At 46.0% G+C, this 19,927-nt stretch overlaps 1 protein-coding gene across 1 annotated transcript; it reads left to right on the top strand.

The window, feature by feature from the left end:
- Positions 1-1,419: 1,419 nt before the first annotated feature.
- On the top strand, positions 1,420-19,779 carry LOC139568225 (afadin- and alpha-actinin-binding protein-like). Its single transcript, XM_071389975.1, has 12 exons — positions 1,420-1,648; positions 2,011-2,129; positions 2,766-2,834; positions 2,937-3,060; positions 5,509-5,578; positions 6,011-6,131; positions 7,436-7,589; positions 7,745-7,848; positions 15,867-16,028; positions 17,286-17,397; positions 19,126-19,309; positions 19,664-19,779. Exons 1-12 carry the CDS (start codon positions 1,579-1,581, stop codon positions 19,761-19,763), a joined length of 1,389 nt encoding a protein of 462 aa, XP_071246076.1. The 5' UTR covers positions 1,420-1,578; the 3' UTR covers positions 19,764-19,779.
- Positions 19,780-19,927: the final 148 nt, after the last annotated feature.

The raw sequence follows: 19,927 nt of genomic DNA, 5'->3' as shown, positions 1-19,927 counted from the left end.
CGTAGGATAAGAATTGAATACGCCCTCAGTCCCCCCTTACCTCTTCTGTTTGGGAGTTACCCATCCCTGAGCTAAATGCACAATGCAGGTGCTTCTACACCTGCATTGCTTGCTGTTTGGGGTTTTAGGCTGGGTTTCTGTACAGCACTTTGAGATATCAGCTGATGTACGAAGGGCTATATAAAATAAACTTGATTTGATTTGATATAAAGCAGGGTGCCTAACTCAGTTCCTGGAGGGTCGATTGTGCTGCTTTTCACTCCTCCCTTGTACTTTACTGCCCTGCCCATGTTGCATGCATCAACCAATGGTTGTGTGCCATGTCATCGACTGTGCTGTCGGGTACCAGATTGCTATAACTTGGTTAGCTGATACACATTGTATTCTGTAGCGTTAAGGCTTAGCTCGAACCATGAAAACAGCCCCAGACCATTATTCCTCCACCAAACTTTACAGTTGGCACTATGCATTCAGGCAGGTAGCGTTCTCCTGGCATCCGGCAAACCCAGATTTGCCCGTCGGACTGCCACATGGTGAAGATGTGATTCATCACTCCAGAGAAAGTGTTTCCACTGCTCCGGAGTCTAATGGCAGAGAGCTTTACACCACTCCAGCCGACGCTTGGCATTGCACATGGTGATGCTCAGCCATGGAAACCCATTTCATGAAGCTCCTTACGAACAGTTCTTGTGCTGACGTTGTTTCCAGAGGCAGTTTGGAACTCAGTAGGGAGTGTTGCAACCAAGGACAGACTATTTTTACATGCTACGCACTCCAGCACTGGGAGGTCCTGTTCTGTGAGCTTGTGTGGCCTACCACTTCGCGGCTGAGCCGTTGTTGCTCCTAGACATTTCCAATTCACAATAACAGATCTTACAGTTGACCGGGGCAGCTCTAACAGTTGACCGGGGCAGCTCTAACAGTTGACCGGGGCAGCTCTAACAGTTGACCGGGGCAGCTCTAACAGTTGACCGGGGCAGCTCTAACAGTTGACCGGGACAGCTCTAACAGTTGACCGGGGCAGCTCTAACAGTTGACCGGGACAGCTCTAACAGTTGACATGGCAGCTCTAACAGGGCAGAAATTTTACGAACTGACTTGTTGGAAAGGAGGCATCCTATGACGGTGCCATGTGGAAAGTCACGTAAGGCCATTCTCCTGCCAATGTTTTTTCTATGGAGATTGCATGGCTGTGTGCTCAATTGTATACACCTGTCAGCAACTGGTGTGGCTGAAATAGCCAAATCCACTAATTTGGGTGTCCACATACTTTTGTATAGCGTACGTAAAATACCTATCCAGGCATTGTAAGATCTGTTATGCGTCGGCAATGTCTGAGCAGAGGAACGCGACCAAACAGTATGCAAAAAGAATGCTGTGAGCATGTCAATCAATGAGGTTATTGATTAGCTGAAATGCTAGCACCTGGTTGCACTTGCCAGCTGGTAATTAAAGATGGCTGCCAGTGAAGTAGCAAACCTCTGCTCAGGTAGAACGGCCAACAACACCTATAGTACACACACACCCCTGAATACCTGTTAAGCTAGTTACCATTCGTGATAGTAAACGTTAACACAGATGGCTTCTAGATGTGGGCAGGGACGGGCAGCAGGGTCCCAACCTCACAGAAGACGACAGGAGAGCTCAGGTAAAACTTTATATTAACACACACCACCTGTTCCTCTTATATTAGCTCAGAAGTATTGTGGAGCTCCTGCACCTAAATATAAACAGTACTGTCACCCAAAATGAGTACCGGAACCTATTTCAGTCCAAGTCCACTGTATATACCTCTTTCCCTCATCTCACCGAAAATGATTGGGAGGCCCATAGGGAGGTGTTCAATTGGCCCAGCGTCGTCTGGGTTTGGCAGGTGTAAGCCGTCATTGTAAATAATTGTTTGTTCTTAACTGACTTGCCTAGTTAAATAAAAATCGTAAAAAATAATCTTACCACCTCTGCCCCTCCCTCTCTCCACTCATACCACCATCCAATCCCCTCTGTCTCCAGACCTCCAGGACACATACCTCCTCCATGGGGAGCCTAGCCCTCCTCTCAGTAACCTGTCTCTCCACGCCTCCTGGTGGTCCGGCAGGGACGAGCACACAGAGACTGGGCCCTCCCTTGGGGTAAGCTTGTGCGTGTGGTGTGTACTTAACAAATTAACATTGTGAGTTTGAGTCAGTCAGGTGAGAATGCGAGTGATAGAATAGTGTGTTTTTCTGTGTTAACAACTTATGCCAGCAGTATACCACCCTGCATACCACCCTGCATACCACTGCTGGCTGGCTTCTGAAGCTAAGCAGGGTTGGTCGTGGTCAGCCCCAGGATGGGAGACCAGATGCTGCTGGAAGTGGTGTTGGAGAACCAATAGGACCCACTCTTTCCTCTGGTCTAAAAAAAATATCCCAATGCCCCAGGGCAGTGATAGGGGACATTGCCCTGTGCTGTCTTTCGGATGGCAGGTATGTACCTCGGCCTAAACATCAGTGCCACAGGTAACTTCCACAAAGCTGTGAACGATCTGAGAGACAAGGCAAGAAGATCCCATGGGACTCATCGTAAGAGTAGAGGTGTTAACCCTGGTGTCCTGGCTAAATTCCCAATCTGGCCCTCATACCATCATGGCCACCTAATCATCCCCAGTTTAGAAATGCCCCCCCCCCCCTCCATTCCCCAGGTCGTTGCTGTTAATGAGAATATGTTCTCCATTAACTTACCTGGTAAAATATGGGTTGATTAAAAAGAAAGTATTTTGTTCACAGGAGCAACTGGTTGAGAGAAATCAGCACGTTGCCAGACTACAGGATGCACTGAGACGCGAGAGAGAGAAGGTGTGTCTCAGGTATCATGAGTTTGATGGAAAATATCAACCATGTTGATGAATAACCTTTTCCCTCTTCTCTCTTTCACACACACACACACACACTCTGAAGGGTTCCAGCCTGCAGTCTCGGTGTAATCAGCAGGGGTCAGAGTTGAGGCGTAGAGAGCAGCACGGCGCCAGACTGAAGGAGAGACTAACCCAACTTGCAGAGAGACACAGAGAGAGAGGCGCCTGTAAGGATCTCTGTCTAACCATCTCTCTCACACTTAATGTGCCCTCTCATATTCTATACCACTCCATCTTTCTCTCAATTTCTCTTAGTCTTACACACACACACCATTCTATCACTCTCCTTCTACCTACCTATTGTAATGACCTCTGCACAGAGGGAGTGGGCTTCAAAGGCCTCTGCATTTGGGTGGGGGGGGGGGGGCTGTGAAACTCTCCTGCCATTGTTGGGCTCATGAGCTTTGACACCTCACTTCACACCTCAGTGCTAATTGAAGTTGCTAGCAACCAAGGTAACCTTAGCATTCAGTCCTTATAAATAAATTACAGTGATATATTTTACCTTTTCTTATTGGCTTTAAGGATTTGCCCCTTTTTTCAATTTTTGCCTAAAATGACATACCCAAGTCTAACTGCCTGTAGCTCAGGACCTGAAGCAAGGATACACATTCCTGATACCATCTGAAATAAAACAGTTTATGGAAATGTGAAATGAATGTAGGAGAATATAACACGTTAGATCTGGTAAAAGGTAATACAATGGTACAAAAAAAACTACTTTTTTACCATCTTTGAAATGCAAGAGAAAGGCCGTAATGTATTAGTCCAGCCCAGGTGCAATTTAGATTTTGGCCACTAGATGGCAGCAGTGTATGTGCAAAGTTTGACTTATCCAATGAATCATTGAATTTCTGATCAAAATGTTGTATCAAGACTGCCCAAATGCGCCTAATTTGTTGAACAACTTTTCCAGTTCAAAACTGCACTCTCCTCAATAGCATGGTTTTCTTTCACTGTAATAGCTACTGTAAATTTGACAGTGCAGTTGGATTAACAAGAATTTAAGCTTTCTGCCAATATCAGATATGTCTATGTCCTGGGAAATGTTCTTGTTACTTACAACCTCATACTAATCGCATTAGCCTACGTTAGCTCAACCGTCCCGCAGGGGGACCCACCAATCCTGTGGAGGTTTTAAAAGTAACTTCAGACTAAACATGACTCGCTCTCTCTCAATTCAATTTCAATTTAAGGGGCTTTATTGGCATGGGAAACATGTTCACATGAGAAATAGATCATAAACAATACAATAATGTACAGTAAACATTACACTCACAAGTTACTAAAGAAGACATTTCAAAAGTGAAAATAAATATACCTACATCTGGGTTGTAACAGGTCAAATCTTGCTGCTGTGATTGCACACTGATATTTCACCCAATAGATATGGGAGTTTATCAAAAATTGGGTTTGTTTTCAAATTCTTTGTGGGTCTGTGTAATCTGAGGGAAATATGTGTCTCTAATATGGTCATACATTTGGCAGGAGGTTAGGAAGTGCAGCTCAGTTTCCACCTCATTTTGTGGGCAGTGTTCACATAGCCTGTTTTCTCTTGAGAGCCAGGTCTGCCTACGGCGGCCTTTCTCAATAGCAAGGCTATGCTCACTGAGTCTGTACATAGTCAAAGCTTTCCTTAAGTTTGGGTCAGTCACAGTAGTCAGGTATTCTGCCACTGTGTACTCTCTGTTTAGGGCCAAATAACATTCTAGTTTGCTCTGTTTTTTGTTTATTACTTGACATATTAGAAATAATTATTTTTGTTTTCTCATGATTTTGTCTAATTGTGTCCTGGGGCTCTATGGGGTGTGTTTGTGAACAGAGTCCCAGGACCAGCTTGCTTAGGGGACTCTTCTCCAGGTTCATCTCTCTGTAGGGGATAGCTTTGTTACGGAAGGTTTGGGAATCGCTTCCTTTTAGGTGGTTGTAGAATTTAACAGCTCTTTTCTGGATTTTGATAATTAGTGGGTATCGGCCTAATTCTGCTCTGCATGTATTTGGTGTTCTACTTTGTACACAGAGGATATTTTTGCAGAATCTCAATTTTGTGTTTGTCCCATTTTGTGAATTCTTGGTTGGTGAGCGGACCCCAGACCTCACAACCATTAAAGGCAATGGGTTCTATAACTGATTCAAGTATTTTTAGCCAGGTCCTAATTGGTATGTCAAATTGAGTTCCTTTTGATGGCATTGAAAGCCCTTGCCTTGTCTCTCAGATCGTTCATAGCTTAGTGGTAGTTACCTGTGGCGCTGATGTTTAGGCCAAGGTATATATAGTTTTTTTGTGTGCTCTAGGGCAACAGTGTCTAGAGAGAATTTGTATTTGTGGTCCTGGCAACTGGACCTTTTTTGGAACACCATTATTTTGGTCTTACTGAGATTTACTGTCAGGGCCCAGGTCTGACAGACTCTGTGCAGAAGATCTAGGCGCTGCTGTAGGCCCTCCTTGGCTGGTGACAGAAGCACCAGGTCATCAGCGAACAGTTGACGTTTGACTTTGGATTCTAGTAGGGTGAGGCCGGCTGCTGCAGACTGTTCTAGTGCCCTCGCCACATCTTTGATGGCTATGTTGAAGAGGGCGGGGCTTAACTGCATCCCTGTCTCTCTCTCTGTAGCCATGGAGCTGTTGAACCCGGTGCCCAGAGGTCAGGTGAAGAGGGACAGACCAGCCAGGACCAACGGAAGGTAAGAGGCTGAGTCCAAAATGGCACCCTATTCCCTTTATAGTGCACTACTGTTGACCAGCATGACACCCTATTCCCTTTATAGTGCACTACTGTTGACTACTGGGGCTGTGGATTCCGGTTGGAACCCCAGAGATCACCTATTCCCTTTATAGTGCACTACTGTTGACTACCGGGGCTGTGGATTCCGGTTGGAACCCCAGAGATCACCTACTCCCTTTATAGTGCACTACTGTTGACTACTGGGGCTGTGGATTCCGGTTGGAACCCCAGAGATCACCTATTCCCTTTATAGTGCACTACTGTTGACTACTGGGGCTGTGGATTCCGGTTGGAACCCCAGAGATCACCTATTCTGATCCAGGAAATTGAGACGCAGGCTTTTGTTCGAGCCCAGCCCTTAATGCACCTGATTTAACCTTCAACCCCCCAGGAAGGAGGAGGCAGCGCTACGTGTGATGCTGGAGCGGCGAGAGGCGGAGTTAAGGGAGGCCATGAAGCTCCGACACAAACTCACCACGCTACTGCACGCGCTCAGAGCAGACATGGAACGGGTTAGACGGCCCCTATAGCTCAGAGCAGACAGGGAACGGGTTAGACGGCTCCGAGAGCTCAGAGCAGACAGGGAACGGGTTAGACGGCTCCTATAGCTCAGAGCAGACAGTGAACGGGTTAGACGGCTCCTATAGCTCAGAGCAGACAGGGAACGGGTTAGACGGCTCCTATAGCTCAGAGCAGACAGGGAACGGGTTAGACGGCTCCTGTAGCTCAGAGCAGACAGGGAACGGGTTAGACGGCTCCTATAGCTCAGAGCAGACAGTGAACGGGTTAGACGGCTCCTATAGCTCAGAGCAGACAGGGAACGGGTTAGACGGCTCCTATAGCTCAGAGCAGACAGGGAACGGGTTAGACGGCTCCTGTAGCTCAGAGCAGACACGGAACGGGTTAGACGGCTCCTATAGCTCAGAGCAGACAGGGAACGGGTTAGACGGCTCCTGTAGCTCAGAGCAGACAGGGAACGGGTTAGACGGCTCCTATAGCTCAGAGCAGACAGGGAACGGGTTAGACGGCTCCTATCTTGGGGTCTTGGGGTGGGAGGAAGGGACAGGGTCTTGGGGTGGAGGAAGGGACAGGGTCTTGGGGTGGAGGAAGGGACAGGGTCTTGGGGTGGGGGGAAGGGAAGGGACAGGGTCTTGGGGTGGGGGGAAGGGACAGGGTCTTGGGGTGGGGGGAAGGGAAGGGACAGGGTCTTGGGGTGGGGGGGAAGGGGGAAGGGAAGGGACAGGGTCTTGGGGTGGGGGGAAGGGAAGGGACAGGGTCTTGGGGTGGGGGGAAGGGAAGGGACAGGGTCTTGGGGTGGGGGGAAGGGACAGGGTCTTGGGGTGGGGGGAAGGGACAGGGTTTTGGGGTGGGGGGAAGGGACAGGGTCTTGGGGTGGGAGGAAGGGACAGGGTTTTGGGGTTGGAGGAAGGGACAGGGTCTTGGGGTGGGAGGAAGGGACAGGGTCTTGGGGTGGGAGGAAGGGACAGGGTCTTGGGGTGGGAGGAAGGGACAGGGTCTTGGGGTGGGAGGAAGGGACAGGGTCTTGGGGTGGGAGGAAGGGACAGGGTCTTGGGGTGGGGGGAAGGGGCTACGGATGGGAACTGGAACTTGGACACGGTCAGCAGGAGACAACATTTTGGAACGTTCAGCTATAAACATGTTATGTAGAACTAACATGCCTCTCGATACATAGAATAAGGAGTCATGTCAGCTCTATTCATGGCATTTCTATCTGCAACATTTGGCAACTGAACCCAACCCTGGGTATGATTGAGCTGATTGGCCGAAAGCTACTACTTTGTCACTTTTCCCACAGACCCTATTGGACACTGTGGGTGACCAGGAAGAGGACCCAGACAACGCCAAGATGCTGGTCCAGTCAGAGGAGTCCCTGGGCGACCATGTGACAGGGGGTGTGGTCCAGGGATGGAAGAGTGTGCAGAGGAGACTACGGGACCTCCTGAGTCGGGGTGAGAGGGGATGAAGCACCAAATGGCACCGTATTCTCTATGTAGTGCACCACTTATGAACATAGGGCCACTTCGGACGCACACAGCGACTTGTATGAGAGAAACATGAATTTGTTTATGACTAAAGAAATATTCAGTGGTGTTTGTGTGTTTAGGTCACGTGGCTGTGGGGACTGACCAGGATAAGCTCTTGGCCCAGCTAGAGACAGAGTTGGATCAGAGTCAACAGTTGGTCAAACTGCAGCAGCATCTACTACAGGTGGACTACACCCGCAACAATGTTACGGCTCGTTACTAAAGAAACCGACACCCGCAACAATGTTACGGCTCGTTACTAAAGAAACCGACACGCTACAATGTTACGGCTCGTTACTAAAGAAACCGACACCCGCAACAATGTTACGGCTCGTTACTAAAGAAACCGACACGCGCTACAATGTTACGGCTCGTTACTAAAGAAACCGACACCCGCAACAATGTTACGGCTCGTTACTGTCACGTTCCTGACCTGTTTTCTGTTAGTTTTTGTATGTGTTAGTTGGTCAGGACGTGAGTTTGGGTGGGCAGTCTATGTTATGTGTTTCTATGTTGGTTAATGGGTACCTGATATGGTTCTCAATTAGAGGCAGGTGGTTTTCATCTCCTCTGATTGAGAATCATATTAAGGTAGGTGTTGTCACATTGTTTGTCGTGGGTGGTTGTCTCCTGTGTCAGTGTCTGTTGCACCATACGGGACTGTTTCGTTCGTTCGTCGTTTTGTGTAGTCATTTCCCTGTTCGTGCGTTCTTCGTGTTTCATGTAAGTTCGTATGTTCAGGTTTGTCTACGTCGTTTGTTGTTTTGTAATTATTAAAGTGTTCGTCGTATTTTCTTTTTTTCTTTTTTTTTTATACTTAGACATGATATTTATTTAGACACGACAAAACAACGAAGACAAAAAACGAACTATACTTGAATTAACTAACAAAATAACAAAACGAATGTAGACAGACCTGGACGTAAGAACTTACATGTAACACGAAGAACGCACGAACAGGGAAATGACTACATAAAAACTGAACGAACAAAATGAACAAACAAACCGAACGAACGAACAGTCCCGTATGGTGCAACAGACACTGACACAGGAGACAACCACCCACGACAAACAATGTGACAACACCTACCTTAATATGATTCTCAATCAGAGGAGATGAAAACCACCTGCCTCTAATTGAGAACCATATCAGGTACCCATTAACCAACATAGAAACAGAAAACATAGACTGCCCACCCAAACTCACGTCCTGACCAACTAACACATACAAAAACTAACAGAAAACAGGTCAGGAACGTGACAGTTACTAAAGAAACCGACACCCGCTACAATGTTACGGCTCGTTACTAAAGTTACCGACACCCGCAACAATGTTATGGCTCGTTACTAAAGAAACCGACACCCGCAACAATGTTACGGCTCGTTACTAAAGAAACCGACACCCGCAACAATGTTACGGCTCGTTACTAAAGAAACCGACACCCGCAACAATGTTACGGCTCGTTACTAAAGAAACCGACACGCGCTACAATGTTACGGCTCGTTACTAAAGAAACCGACACGCTACCATGTTACGGCTCGTTACTAAAGAAACCGACACGCTACAATGTTATGGCTATTTACTGAAGAAACCGACACCCGCAACAATGTTACGGCTCGTTACTAAAGTTACCGACACCCGCAACAATGTTATGGCTCGTTACTAAAGAAACCGACACCCGCAACAATGTTATAGCTCGTTACTAAAGAAACCGACACCCGCAACAATGTTACGGCTCGTTACTAAAGTTACCGACACCCGCAACAATGTTATGGCTCGTTACTAAAGAAACCGACACCCGCAACAATGTTACGGCTAGTTACTAAAGAAACCGACACGCGCTACAATGTTACGGCTAGTTACTGAAGAAACCGACACGCTACCATGTTACGGCTCGTTACTAAAGAAACCGACACGCTACAATGTTATGGCTCGTTACTGAAGAAACCGACACCCGCAACAATGTTACGGCTCGTTACTAAAGAAACCGACACCCGCAACAATGTTACGGCACGTTACTAAAGAAACCGACACGCTACAATGTTACGGCTCATTACTAAAGAAACCGACATACGGTACAATGTTACGGCTAGTTACTAAAGAAACCGACACGCTACCATGTTACGGCTCGTTACTAAAGAAACCGACACGCTACCATGTTACGGCTCGTTACTAAAGAAACCGACACGCTACAATGTTACGGCTCGTTACTAAAGAAACCGACACGCTACAATGTTACGGCTCGTTACTAAAGAAACCGACACGCTACAATGTTACGGCTCGTTACTAAAGAAACCGACATACGGTACAATGTTACGGCTAGTTACTAAAGAAACCGACATACGGTACAATGTTACGGCTAGTTACTAAAGAAACCGACACGCTACCATGTTACGGCTCGTTACTAAAGAAACCGAAATACGGTACAATGTTACGGCTAGTTACTAAAGAAACCGAAATACGGTACAATGTTACGGCTCATTACTAAAGAAACCGACATACGGTACAATGTTACGGCTCATTACTAAAGAAACCGACATACGGTACAATGTTACGGCTCGTTACTAAAGAAACCGACATACGGTACAATGTTACGGCTCGTTAATAAAGAAACCGACATACGGTACAATGTTACGGCTCGTTACTAAAGAAACCGACATACGGTACAATGTTACGGCTCGTTACTAAAGAAACCGACACGCTACCATGTTACGGCTCGTTACTAAAGAAACCGACACGCTACCATGTTACGGCTCGTTACTAAAGAAACCGACACGCTACCATGTTACGGCTCGTCACTAAAGAAACCGACACGCTACAATGTTATGGCTATTTACTGAAGAAACCGACACGCTACAATGTTACGGCTCATTACTAAAGAAACCGACACGCTACAATGTTATGGCTATTTACTGAAGAAACCGACACGCTACAATGTTATGGCTATTTACTGAAGAAACCGACACCCGCAACAATGTTACGGCTCGTTACTAAAGAAACCGACACGCTACCATGTTACGGCTCGTTACTAAAGAAACCGACACGCTACCATGTTACGGCTCGTTACTAAAGAAACCGACACGCTACCATGTTACGGCTCGTTACTAAAGAAACCGACACGCTACAATGTTACGGCTCATTACTAAAGAAACCGACATACGGTACAATGTTACGGCTAGTTACTAAAGAAACCGACACACGCTACAATGTTACGGCTCATTACTAAAGAAACCGACACGCTACCATGTTACGGCTTGTCACTAAAGAAACCGACATGCTACAATGTTATGGCTATTTACTGAAGAAACCGACACGCTACCATGTTACGGCTCGTTACTAAAGAAACCGACACGCTACAATGTTACGGCTCATTACTAAAGAAACCGACATACGGTACAATGTTACGGCTCATTACTAAAGAAACCGACATACGGTACAATGTTACGGCTCGTTACTAAAGAAACCGACATACGGTACAATGTTACGGCTCGTTACTAAAGAAACCGACATACGGTACAATGTTACGGCTCGTTACTAAAGAAACCGACATACGGTACAATGTTACGGCTCGTTACTAAAGAAACCGACACGCTACCATGTTACGGCTCGTTACTAAAGAAACCGACACGCTACCATGTTACGGCTCGTTACTAAAGAAACCGACACGCTACCATGTTACGGCTCGTCACTAAAGAAACCGACACGCTACAATGTTACGGCTCATTACTAAAGAAACCGACACGCTACAATGTTATGGCTATTTACTGAAGAAACCGACACGCTACAATGTTATGGCTATTTACTGAAGAAACCGACACGCTACAATGTTACGGCTCATTACTAAAGAAACCGACACGCTACAATGTTATGGCTATTTACTGAAGAAACCGACACGCTACCATGTTATGGCTATTTACTGAAGAAACCGACACGCTACAATGTTACGGCTCATTACTAAAGAAACCGACACGCTACAATGTTATGGCTATTTACTGAAGAAACCGACACGCTACAATGTTATGGCTATTTACTGAAGAAACCGACACCCGCAACAATGTTACGGCTCGTTACTAAAGTTACCGACACCCGCAACAATGTTATGGCTCGTTACTAAAGAAACCGACACCCGCAACAATGTTATAGCTCGTTACTAAAGAAACCGACACCCGCAACAATGTTACGGCTCGTTACTAAAGTTACCGACACCCGCAACAATGTTATGGCTCGTTACTAAAGAAACCGACACCCGCAACAATGTTACGGCTAGTTACTAAAGAAACCGACACGCGCTACAATGTTACGGCTAGTTACTGAAGAAACCGACACGCTACCATGTTACGGCTCGTTACTAAAGAAACCGACACGCTACAATGTTATGGCTCGTTACTGAAGAAACCGACACCCGCAACAATGTTACGGCTCGTTACTAAAGAAACCGACACCCGCAACAATGTTACGGCACGTTACTAAAGAAACCGACACGCTACAATGTTACGGCTCATTACTAAAGAAACCGACATACGGTACAATGTTACGGCTAGTTACTAAAGAAACCGACACGCTACCATGTTACGGCTCGTTACTAAAGAAACCGACACGCTACCATGTTACGGCTCGTTACTAAAGAAACCGACACGCTACAATGTTACGGCTCGTTACTAAAGAAACCGACACGCTACAATGTTACGGCTCGTTACTAAAGAAACCGACACGCTACAATGTTACGGCTCGTTACTAAAGAAACCGACATACGGTACAATGTTACGGCTAGTTACTAAAGAAACCGACATACGGTACAATGTTACGGCTAGTTACTAAAGAAACCGACACGCTACCATGTTACGGCTCGTTACTAAAGAAACCGAAATACGGTACAATGTTACGGCTAGTTACTAAAGAAACCGAAATACGGTACAATGTTACGGCTCATTACTAAAGAAACCGACATACGGTACAATGTTACGGCTCATTACTAAAGAAACCGACATACGGTACAATGTTACGGCTCGTTACTAAAGAAACCGACATACGGTACAATGTTACGGCTCGTTAATAAAGAAACCGACATACGGTACAATGTTACGGCTCGTTACTAAAGAAACCGACATACGGTACAATGTTACGGCTCGTTACTAAAGAAACCGACACGCTACCATGTTACGGCTCGTTACTAAAGAAACCGACACGCTACCATGTTACGGCTCGTTACTAAAGAAACCGACACGCTACCATGTTACGGCTCGTCACTAAAGAAACCGACACGCTACAATGTTATGGCTATTTACTGAAGAAACCGACACGCTACAATGTTACGGCTCATTACTAAAGAAACCGACACGCTACAATGTTATGGCTATTTACTGAAGAAACCGACACGCTACAATGTTATGGCTATTTACTGAAGAAACCGACACCCGCAACAATGTTACGGCTCGTTACTAAAGAAACCGACACGCTACCATGTTACGGCTCGTTACTAAAGAAACCGACACGCTACCATGTTACGGCTCGTTACTAAAGAAACCGACACGCTACCATGTTACGGCTCGTTACTAAAGAAACCGACACACTACCATGTTACGGCTCGTTACTAAAGAAACCGACATACGGTACAATGTTATGGCTAGTTACTAAAGAAACCGACACGCTACCATGTTACGGCTCGTTACTAAAGAAACCGACACGCTACAATGTTACGGCTCGTTACTAAAGAAACCGACACGCTACAATGTTACGGCTCGTTACTGAAGAAACCGACACCCGCAACAATGTTACGGCTCGTTACTAAAGAAACCGACACGCTACCATGTTACGGCTCGTTACTAAAGAAACCGACACGCTACAATGTTACGGCTCATTACTAAAGAAACCGACATACGGTACAATGTTACGGCTAGTTACTAAAGAAACCGACACACGCTACAATGTTACGGCTCATTACTAAAGAAACCGACACGCTACCATGTTACGGCTTGTCACTAAAGAAACCGACATGCTACAATGTTATGGCTATTTACTGAAGAAACCGACACGCTACCATGTTACGGCTCGTTACTAAAGAAACCGACACGCTACAATGTTACGGCTCATTACTAAAGAAACCGACATACGGTACAATGTTACGGCTCATTACTAAAGAAACCGACATACGGTACAATGTTACGGCTCGTTACTAAAGAAACCGACATACGGTACAATGTTACGGCTCGTTACTAAAGAAACCGACATACGGTACAATGTTACGGCTCGTTACTAAAGAAACCGACATACGGTACAATGTTACGGCTCGTTACTAAAGAAACCGACACGCTACCATGTTACGGCTCGTTACTAAAGAAACCGACACGCTACCATGTTACGGCTCGTTACTAAAGAAACCGACACGCTACCATGTTACGGCTCGTCACTAAAGAAACCGACACGCTACAATGTTACGGCTCATTACTAAAGAAACCGACACGCTACAATGTTATGGCTATTTACTGAAGAAACCGACACGCTACAATGTTATGGCTATTTACTGAAGAAACCGACACGCTACAATGTTACGGCTCATTACTAAAGAAACCGACACGCTACAATGTTATGGCTATTTACTGAAGAAACCGACACGCTACCATGTTATGGCTATTTACTGAAGAAACCGACACGCTACAATGTTACGGCTCATTACTAAAGAAACCGACACGCTACAATGTTATGGCTATTTACTGAAGAAACCGACACGCTACAATGTTATGGCTATTTACTGAAGAAACCGACACCCGCAACAATGTTACGGCTCGTTACTAAAGAAACCGACACGCTACCATGTTACGGCTCGTTACTAAAGAAACCGACACGCTACCATGTTACGGCTCGTTACTAAAGAAACCGACACGCTACCATGTTACGGCTCGTTACTAAAGAAACCGACACACTACCATGTTACGGCTCGTTACTAAAGAAACCGACACGCTACAATGTTACGGCTCGTTACTAAAGAAACCGACATACGGTACAATGTTATGGCTAGTTACTAAAGAAACCGACACGCTACCATGTTACGGCTCGTTACTAAAGAAACCGACACGCTACAATGTTACGGCTCGTTACTAAAGAAACCGACACGCTACAATGTTACGGCTCGTTACTGAAGAAACCGACACCCGCAACAATGTTACGGCTCGTTACTAAAGAAACCGACACGCTACCATGTTACGGCTCGTTACTAAAGAAACCGACACGCTACAATGTTACGGCTCATTACTAAAGAAACCGACATACGGTACAATGTTACGGCTAGTTACTAAAGAAACCGACACACGCTACAATGTTACGGCTCATTACTAAAGAAACCGACACGCTACCATGTTACGGCTTGTCACTAAAGAAACCGACATGCTACAATGTTATGGCTATTTACTGAAGAAACCGACACGCTACCATGTTACGGCTCGTTACTAAAGAAACCGACACGCTACAATGTTACGGCTCATTACTAAAGAAACCGACATACGGTACAATGTTACGGCTCATTACTAAAGAAACCGACATACGGTACAATGTTACGGCTCGTTACTAAAGAAACCGACATACGGTACAATGTTACGGCTCGTTACTAAAGAAACCGACATACGGTACAATGTTACGGCTCGTTACTAAAGAAACCGACACGCTACCATGTTACGGCTCGTTACTAAAGAAACCGACACGCTACCATGTTACGGCTCGTTACTAAAGAAACCGACACGCTACAATGTTACGGCTCGTTACTAAAGAAACCGACACGCTACAATGTTACGGCTATTTACTGAAGAAACCGACACGCTACAATGTTACGGCTCATTACTAAAGAAACCGACACGCTACAATGTTACGGCTCGTTACTAAAGAAACCGACACACGGTACAATGTTACGGCTCGTCACTGAAGAAAGCGACACACACTGGCGAAACACACAAGTATGTGACCAGCTGGGTTCAAACCTGTGAAACGCAGGAATGTTAATCCACTGAGCTAGTCTAGTCTAGGCATTAACTTGGTAGCTAAAGCAAGCTTTGAACTTTTGGACAAAGTTACTTAGTCATCTTTCTCTCCAGTTCTCCATGTCATCCACCTTCTTCCATGCCCTCTCTCTCCCCCCGCCCCTCTCTTTCTCCTCTCCTCCATCTCTACCTACCTTCCCTCCCCATTTCTCCATGTCATCTCCCCCTCCCCAGGACAGTGTGATCACTCCGGTCCCGGACGCTCTGACAGACTGCTACTTCCTGGAAGAGTGGGAGCGGCTTCAGGACAGCTGGGCGGAGCTAGAACACCAGAAGCGGACCTTCCATAGGGAGAGACAGGCCTTCACCGACGCCGCCATCCGATTGGGCCACGAGGTGAGGGACGGGAGAGACAGGAAGGGGGAGGGAGTGAAACCGGTCTCCTTGGATTGAAAGAAAGAGGGATGGGTGGTTAGGGAAAGGGGGATGGGTGGTTAGGGAAAGAGGGATGGGTGGTTAGGGAAAGGGGGATACCTGGTCAGTTGTACAACTGAATGTGTTCACCTGAAATGTGTCTTCTGCATTTAACCCAACCCCTCTTAGTGTTTGACTGTGGTTATTTTATTACGGACTTACAGTGTCTCAAATCAATTCAGATGGTTATTGGTCACATACACATGGTTAGCAGATGTTAATGGTCACATACACATAGTTAGCAGATGTTACTGGTCAAATACACATGGTTAGCAGATGTTATTGGTCACATACACACATGGTTAGCAGATGTTATTGGTCACATACACACGGTTAGCAGATGTTAATGGTCACATACACACGGTTAGCAGATGTTATTGGTCACATACACATGGTTAGCAGATGTTAATGGTCACATACACACGGTTAGCAGATGTTAATGGTCACATACACACGGTTAGCAGATGTTAATGGTCACATACACACGGTTAGCAGATGTTAATGGTCACATACACACGGTTAGCAGATGTTATTGGTCACATACACACGGTTAGTAGATGTTATTGGTCACATACACACGGTTAGCAGATGTTATTGGTCACATACACATGGTTAGCAGATGTTAATGGTCACATACACATGGTTAGTAGATGTTATTGGTCACATACACACGGTTAGCAGATGTTAATGGTCACATACACATGGTTAGCAGATGTTAATGGTCACATACACACGGTTAGCAGATGTTAATGGTCACATACACACGGTTAGCAGATGTTAATGGTCACATACACACGGTCAGCAGATGTTAATGGTCACATACACACGGTTAGCAGATGTTAATGGTCACATACACACGGTTAGCAGATGTTATTGGTCACATACACATGGTTAGTAGATGTTATTGGTCACATACACACGGTTAGCAGATGTTAATGGTCACATACACACATGGTTAGCAGATGTTATTGGTCACATACACACATGGTTAGCAGATGTTATTGGTCACATACACATGGTTAGCAGATGTTATTGGTCACATACACACATGGTTAGCAGATGTTATTGGTCACATACACACATGGTTAGCAGATGTTATTGCTAGTGTAGCGAAATGCTTGTAATACATTTAAAAAAATACGTGTGTGTGTGTGTGTGTGTGTGTGTGTGTGTGTGTAGAGACGTGAGTTTGAGCAGCAGAGGGCCTGTGTGGTGAAGCAGCAGTATCTGTTTGACTCTCCGTTGGGGAAGACGTTGCAGCGTCACAACAGGAGAGAGAGCACCGTCCTCAGTGAGTCAGCATACATCTTGTTCTATACATCCACTGTATATACATGACCAGTTGTATGTGAACACCTGTTGGTCAAACATATCGTTCCAAAATCATGGGCATTAATATGGAGTTAGTCCCACTCCACTCTTCTGGGAAGGCTTTCCACTAGATGTTGGAACATTGCTGCAGGGACTTGCTTCCATTCACCCATGAGCACATTAGTGAGGTCGGGCTCTGTTGGACAATTAGGCCTGGCTCACAGTCGGCGTTCCAAATTTTACCTAAGGTGTTCGATGGGGTTGAGGTCGGGGCTCTGAGCAGGCCAGTCAAGTTCTTCCACACCGATCTCGGCAAACCATTTCTGTATGGACCTTACTTTGTGCACGGGAAAATTGTCATGCTGAAACAGGAAAGGGCCTTCCCCAAACTGTTGCCACAAAGTTGGAAGCGAAGAATCGTCTAGAATGTCATTGTATGCTGTAGCATTAAGATTTCCCTTCACTGGAACTAAGGTGCCCGAACCATGAAAAACAGCCCCAGAACATTATTCCTCCACCACCAAACTTTACAGTTGGCCTTATACATTGGGGCTGGTAGCGTTCTCCTGTCATCCTCCAAACCCAGATTTGTCCGTCGGACTGCCAGATGGTGAAGCGTGATTCGTCACTCTAGAGAACGCATTTCCACTGCTCCGGAGTCTGATGGCAGTGAGCTTTACACCACTCCAGCCGACGCTTGGCATTGTGTATGGTGATCCTAAGCTTGTGTGCGGCTGCTCGGCCATGGAAACCCACTTCATGAAGCTCCCGACGAACAGGTATTGTGTTGATGTTGCTTCTAGAGGCAGTTTGGAACTGGTTAGTGACTTTTGCAACCGAGGACAGACTATTTTTACTCGTTACGTGCCTCAGCACTCGGTGGTCCCGTTCTGTGAGCTTGCGTGGCCTACCACTTTGCAGCTGAGCCGTTGTTGCTCCTAGATGTTTCCACTTCACAATAACGGCACTTAGTTGACAGGAGCAGCTCTAGCAGGGCAGACATGTGATGAACTGACTTGTTGGAAAGGCAGCCATGTTGAAAGGCAGTCAGGCCATTCTACCTCCAATGTTTGTCTATGAAGATTGCATGGCTGTGTGCTCGATTTTATACACCTGTCAGCAACGAACGTGGCTGAAAAAGCCGAAGCTACTAATTTGATGGGGTGTCCGCATACTTTTGTCATGTAGTGTTTATTGGGGATTCCCGAGTGGAGCAGCGGTCTAAGGCACTGCATCTCAGTGCTGATGCGTCACTACAGACACCCTGGTTTGATTCCAGGCTGTATCACAACCGGCCGTGATTGGGAGTCCCATAGGACGGCGCACAATTGGCCCAGTGTCGTCCGGGGTAGACCGTCATTGTAAATAAGAATTTGTTCTTATCTGACTTGCCTAGTTAAATTTTAAATATTGGCCATATAGCACAAACCCCTGAGGTGCCTTATTGCTATTATAAACTGGTTACCAATGTAAATTTTACTTTGTTTTTGTCATACCCATGATGCATGTCTGATATACCATGGCTTTCAGCCAATCAGTATTTATGTTCCAACTACCCAGTTTATAATCAACAATGAACACTACATACTGCTAGATATTTGCAAAAGCTTTACTAGTTTGGTTACAACTATAGTTATTACTTTACTAACCGGTTTTACTATAGCATCGCATTTTAGTCACTTCAGGGGATTCCTGTGTGCACTCGCAGATCTCTCAGATTCTGATCACATGATCTTGTCCGGCTGCCGGCTGGCCACGCCCTCCTCTGCCGAGTCTGGGATCATGCCCTGGTTAGGGTCATCGGGGTCTCTGCAGGTTCATGGCAGGGTCAAAGTTCACACGCCCAGCACCCCAGAGCTCTACTCTGCCCTCCAACTGCCCTACAGCTGCAGGTCAGGCCCAGACATGTCCTGGCTCTGTTCCAAATGACCCCCTATTCCCTATTTGGTGCTCTCTTATTGACCAGGGCCTGGTCAGAAGTAGGCCACTATATAGGGAATGGTGTGTCATTTAAGATGTAGATCTAGTTACTAAACTGTTAAATCCATCCAGTCTTTGTCCTCTTTCTTCAATAAGATTGATTTTAAACATATCTTTATTAATTATCCCCAAAGTGGAAATCATTATTAATGATTGAGGTAATCACAGATCTTATATGATTACAGATGGATTTTTGTTGTGGTGTGTGTGTTTGTGATATATATAAATTCTGCCATTACCGCGCCCCCGTCCCTCGAACTCCGCAGGTCCAGTGAGAGTGATGCCCAGTCAGAGTGCTGGGATGTGGGGGCAGAGAGGCTCCAGGTCGCCCCCCCTGGTACTCGCCTGGACTGGTCATTTCAGTAGGATTGCTGTTTGTGTAGTTTCCATTGTATGTTTTATAATATTGTCTGTTTCAGTTGTATGTTGTTCCTTTGTCGTTTCTGTTGTGTTTTATGAAATCGTTTTTCAATGTGATTAATAAAGATTAATTGTTTGACACGTACCTTCTCTACTAATGATTACTGAAT

The sequence above is a fragment of the Salvelinus alpinus genome, chromosome 2 (assembly GCF_045679555.1).
Source record: "Salvelinus alpinus chromosome 2, SLU_Salpinus.1, whole genome shotgun sequence".
In the NCBI taxonomy this organism is placed as follows: Eukaryota; Metazoa; Chordata; class Actinopteri; order Salmoniformes; family Salmonidae; genus Salvelinus; species Salvelinus alpinus.
The sequence above is the reverse complement of the archived record's forward strand: the minus strand, read 5'-3'. Positions and strand labels throughout refer to the sequence as shown.

Coding starts and splice junctions, on each gene's coding strand:
- LOC139568225 (XM_071389975.1), top strand. CDS start 1,579: ATGGCTTCTAGATGTGGGCAGGGACGGGCAGCAGGGTCCCAACCTCAC. Junction 2,835..2,936: donor TGAGACGCGAGAGAGAGAAG/GTGTGTCTCAGG, acceptor CACACTCTGAAG/GGTTCCAGCCTGCAGTCTCG. Junction 16,029..17,285: donor CCATCCGATTGGGCCACGAG/GTGAGGGACGGG, acceptor GTGTGTGTGTAG/AGACGTGAGTTTGAGCAGCA.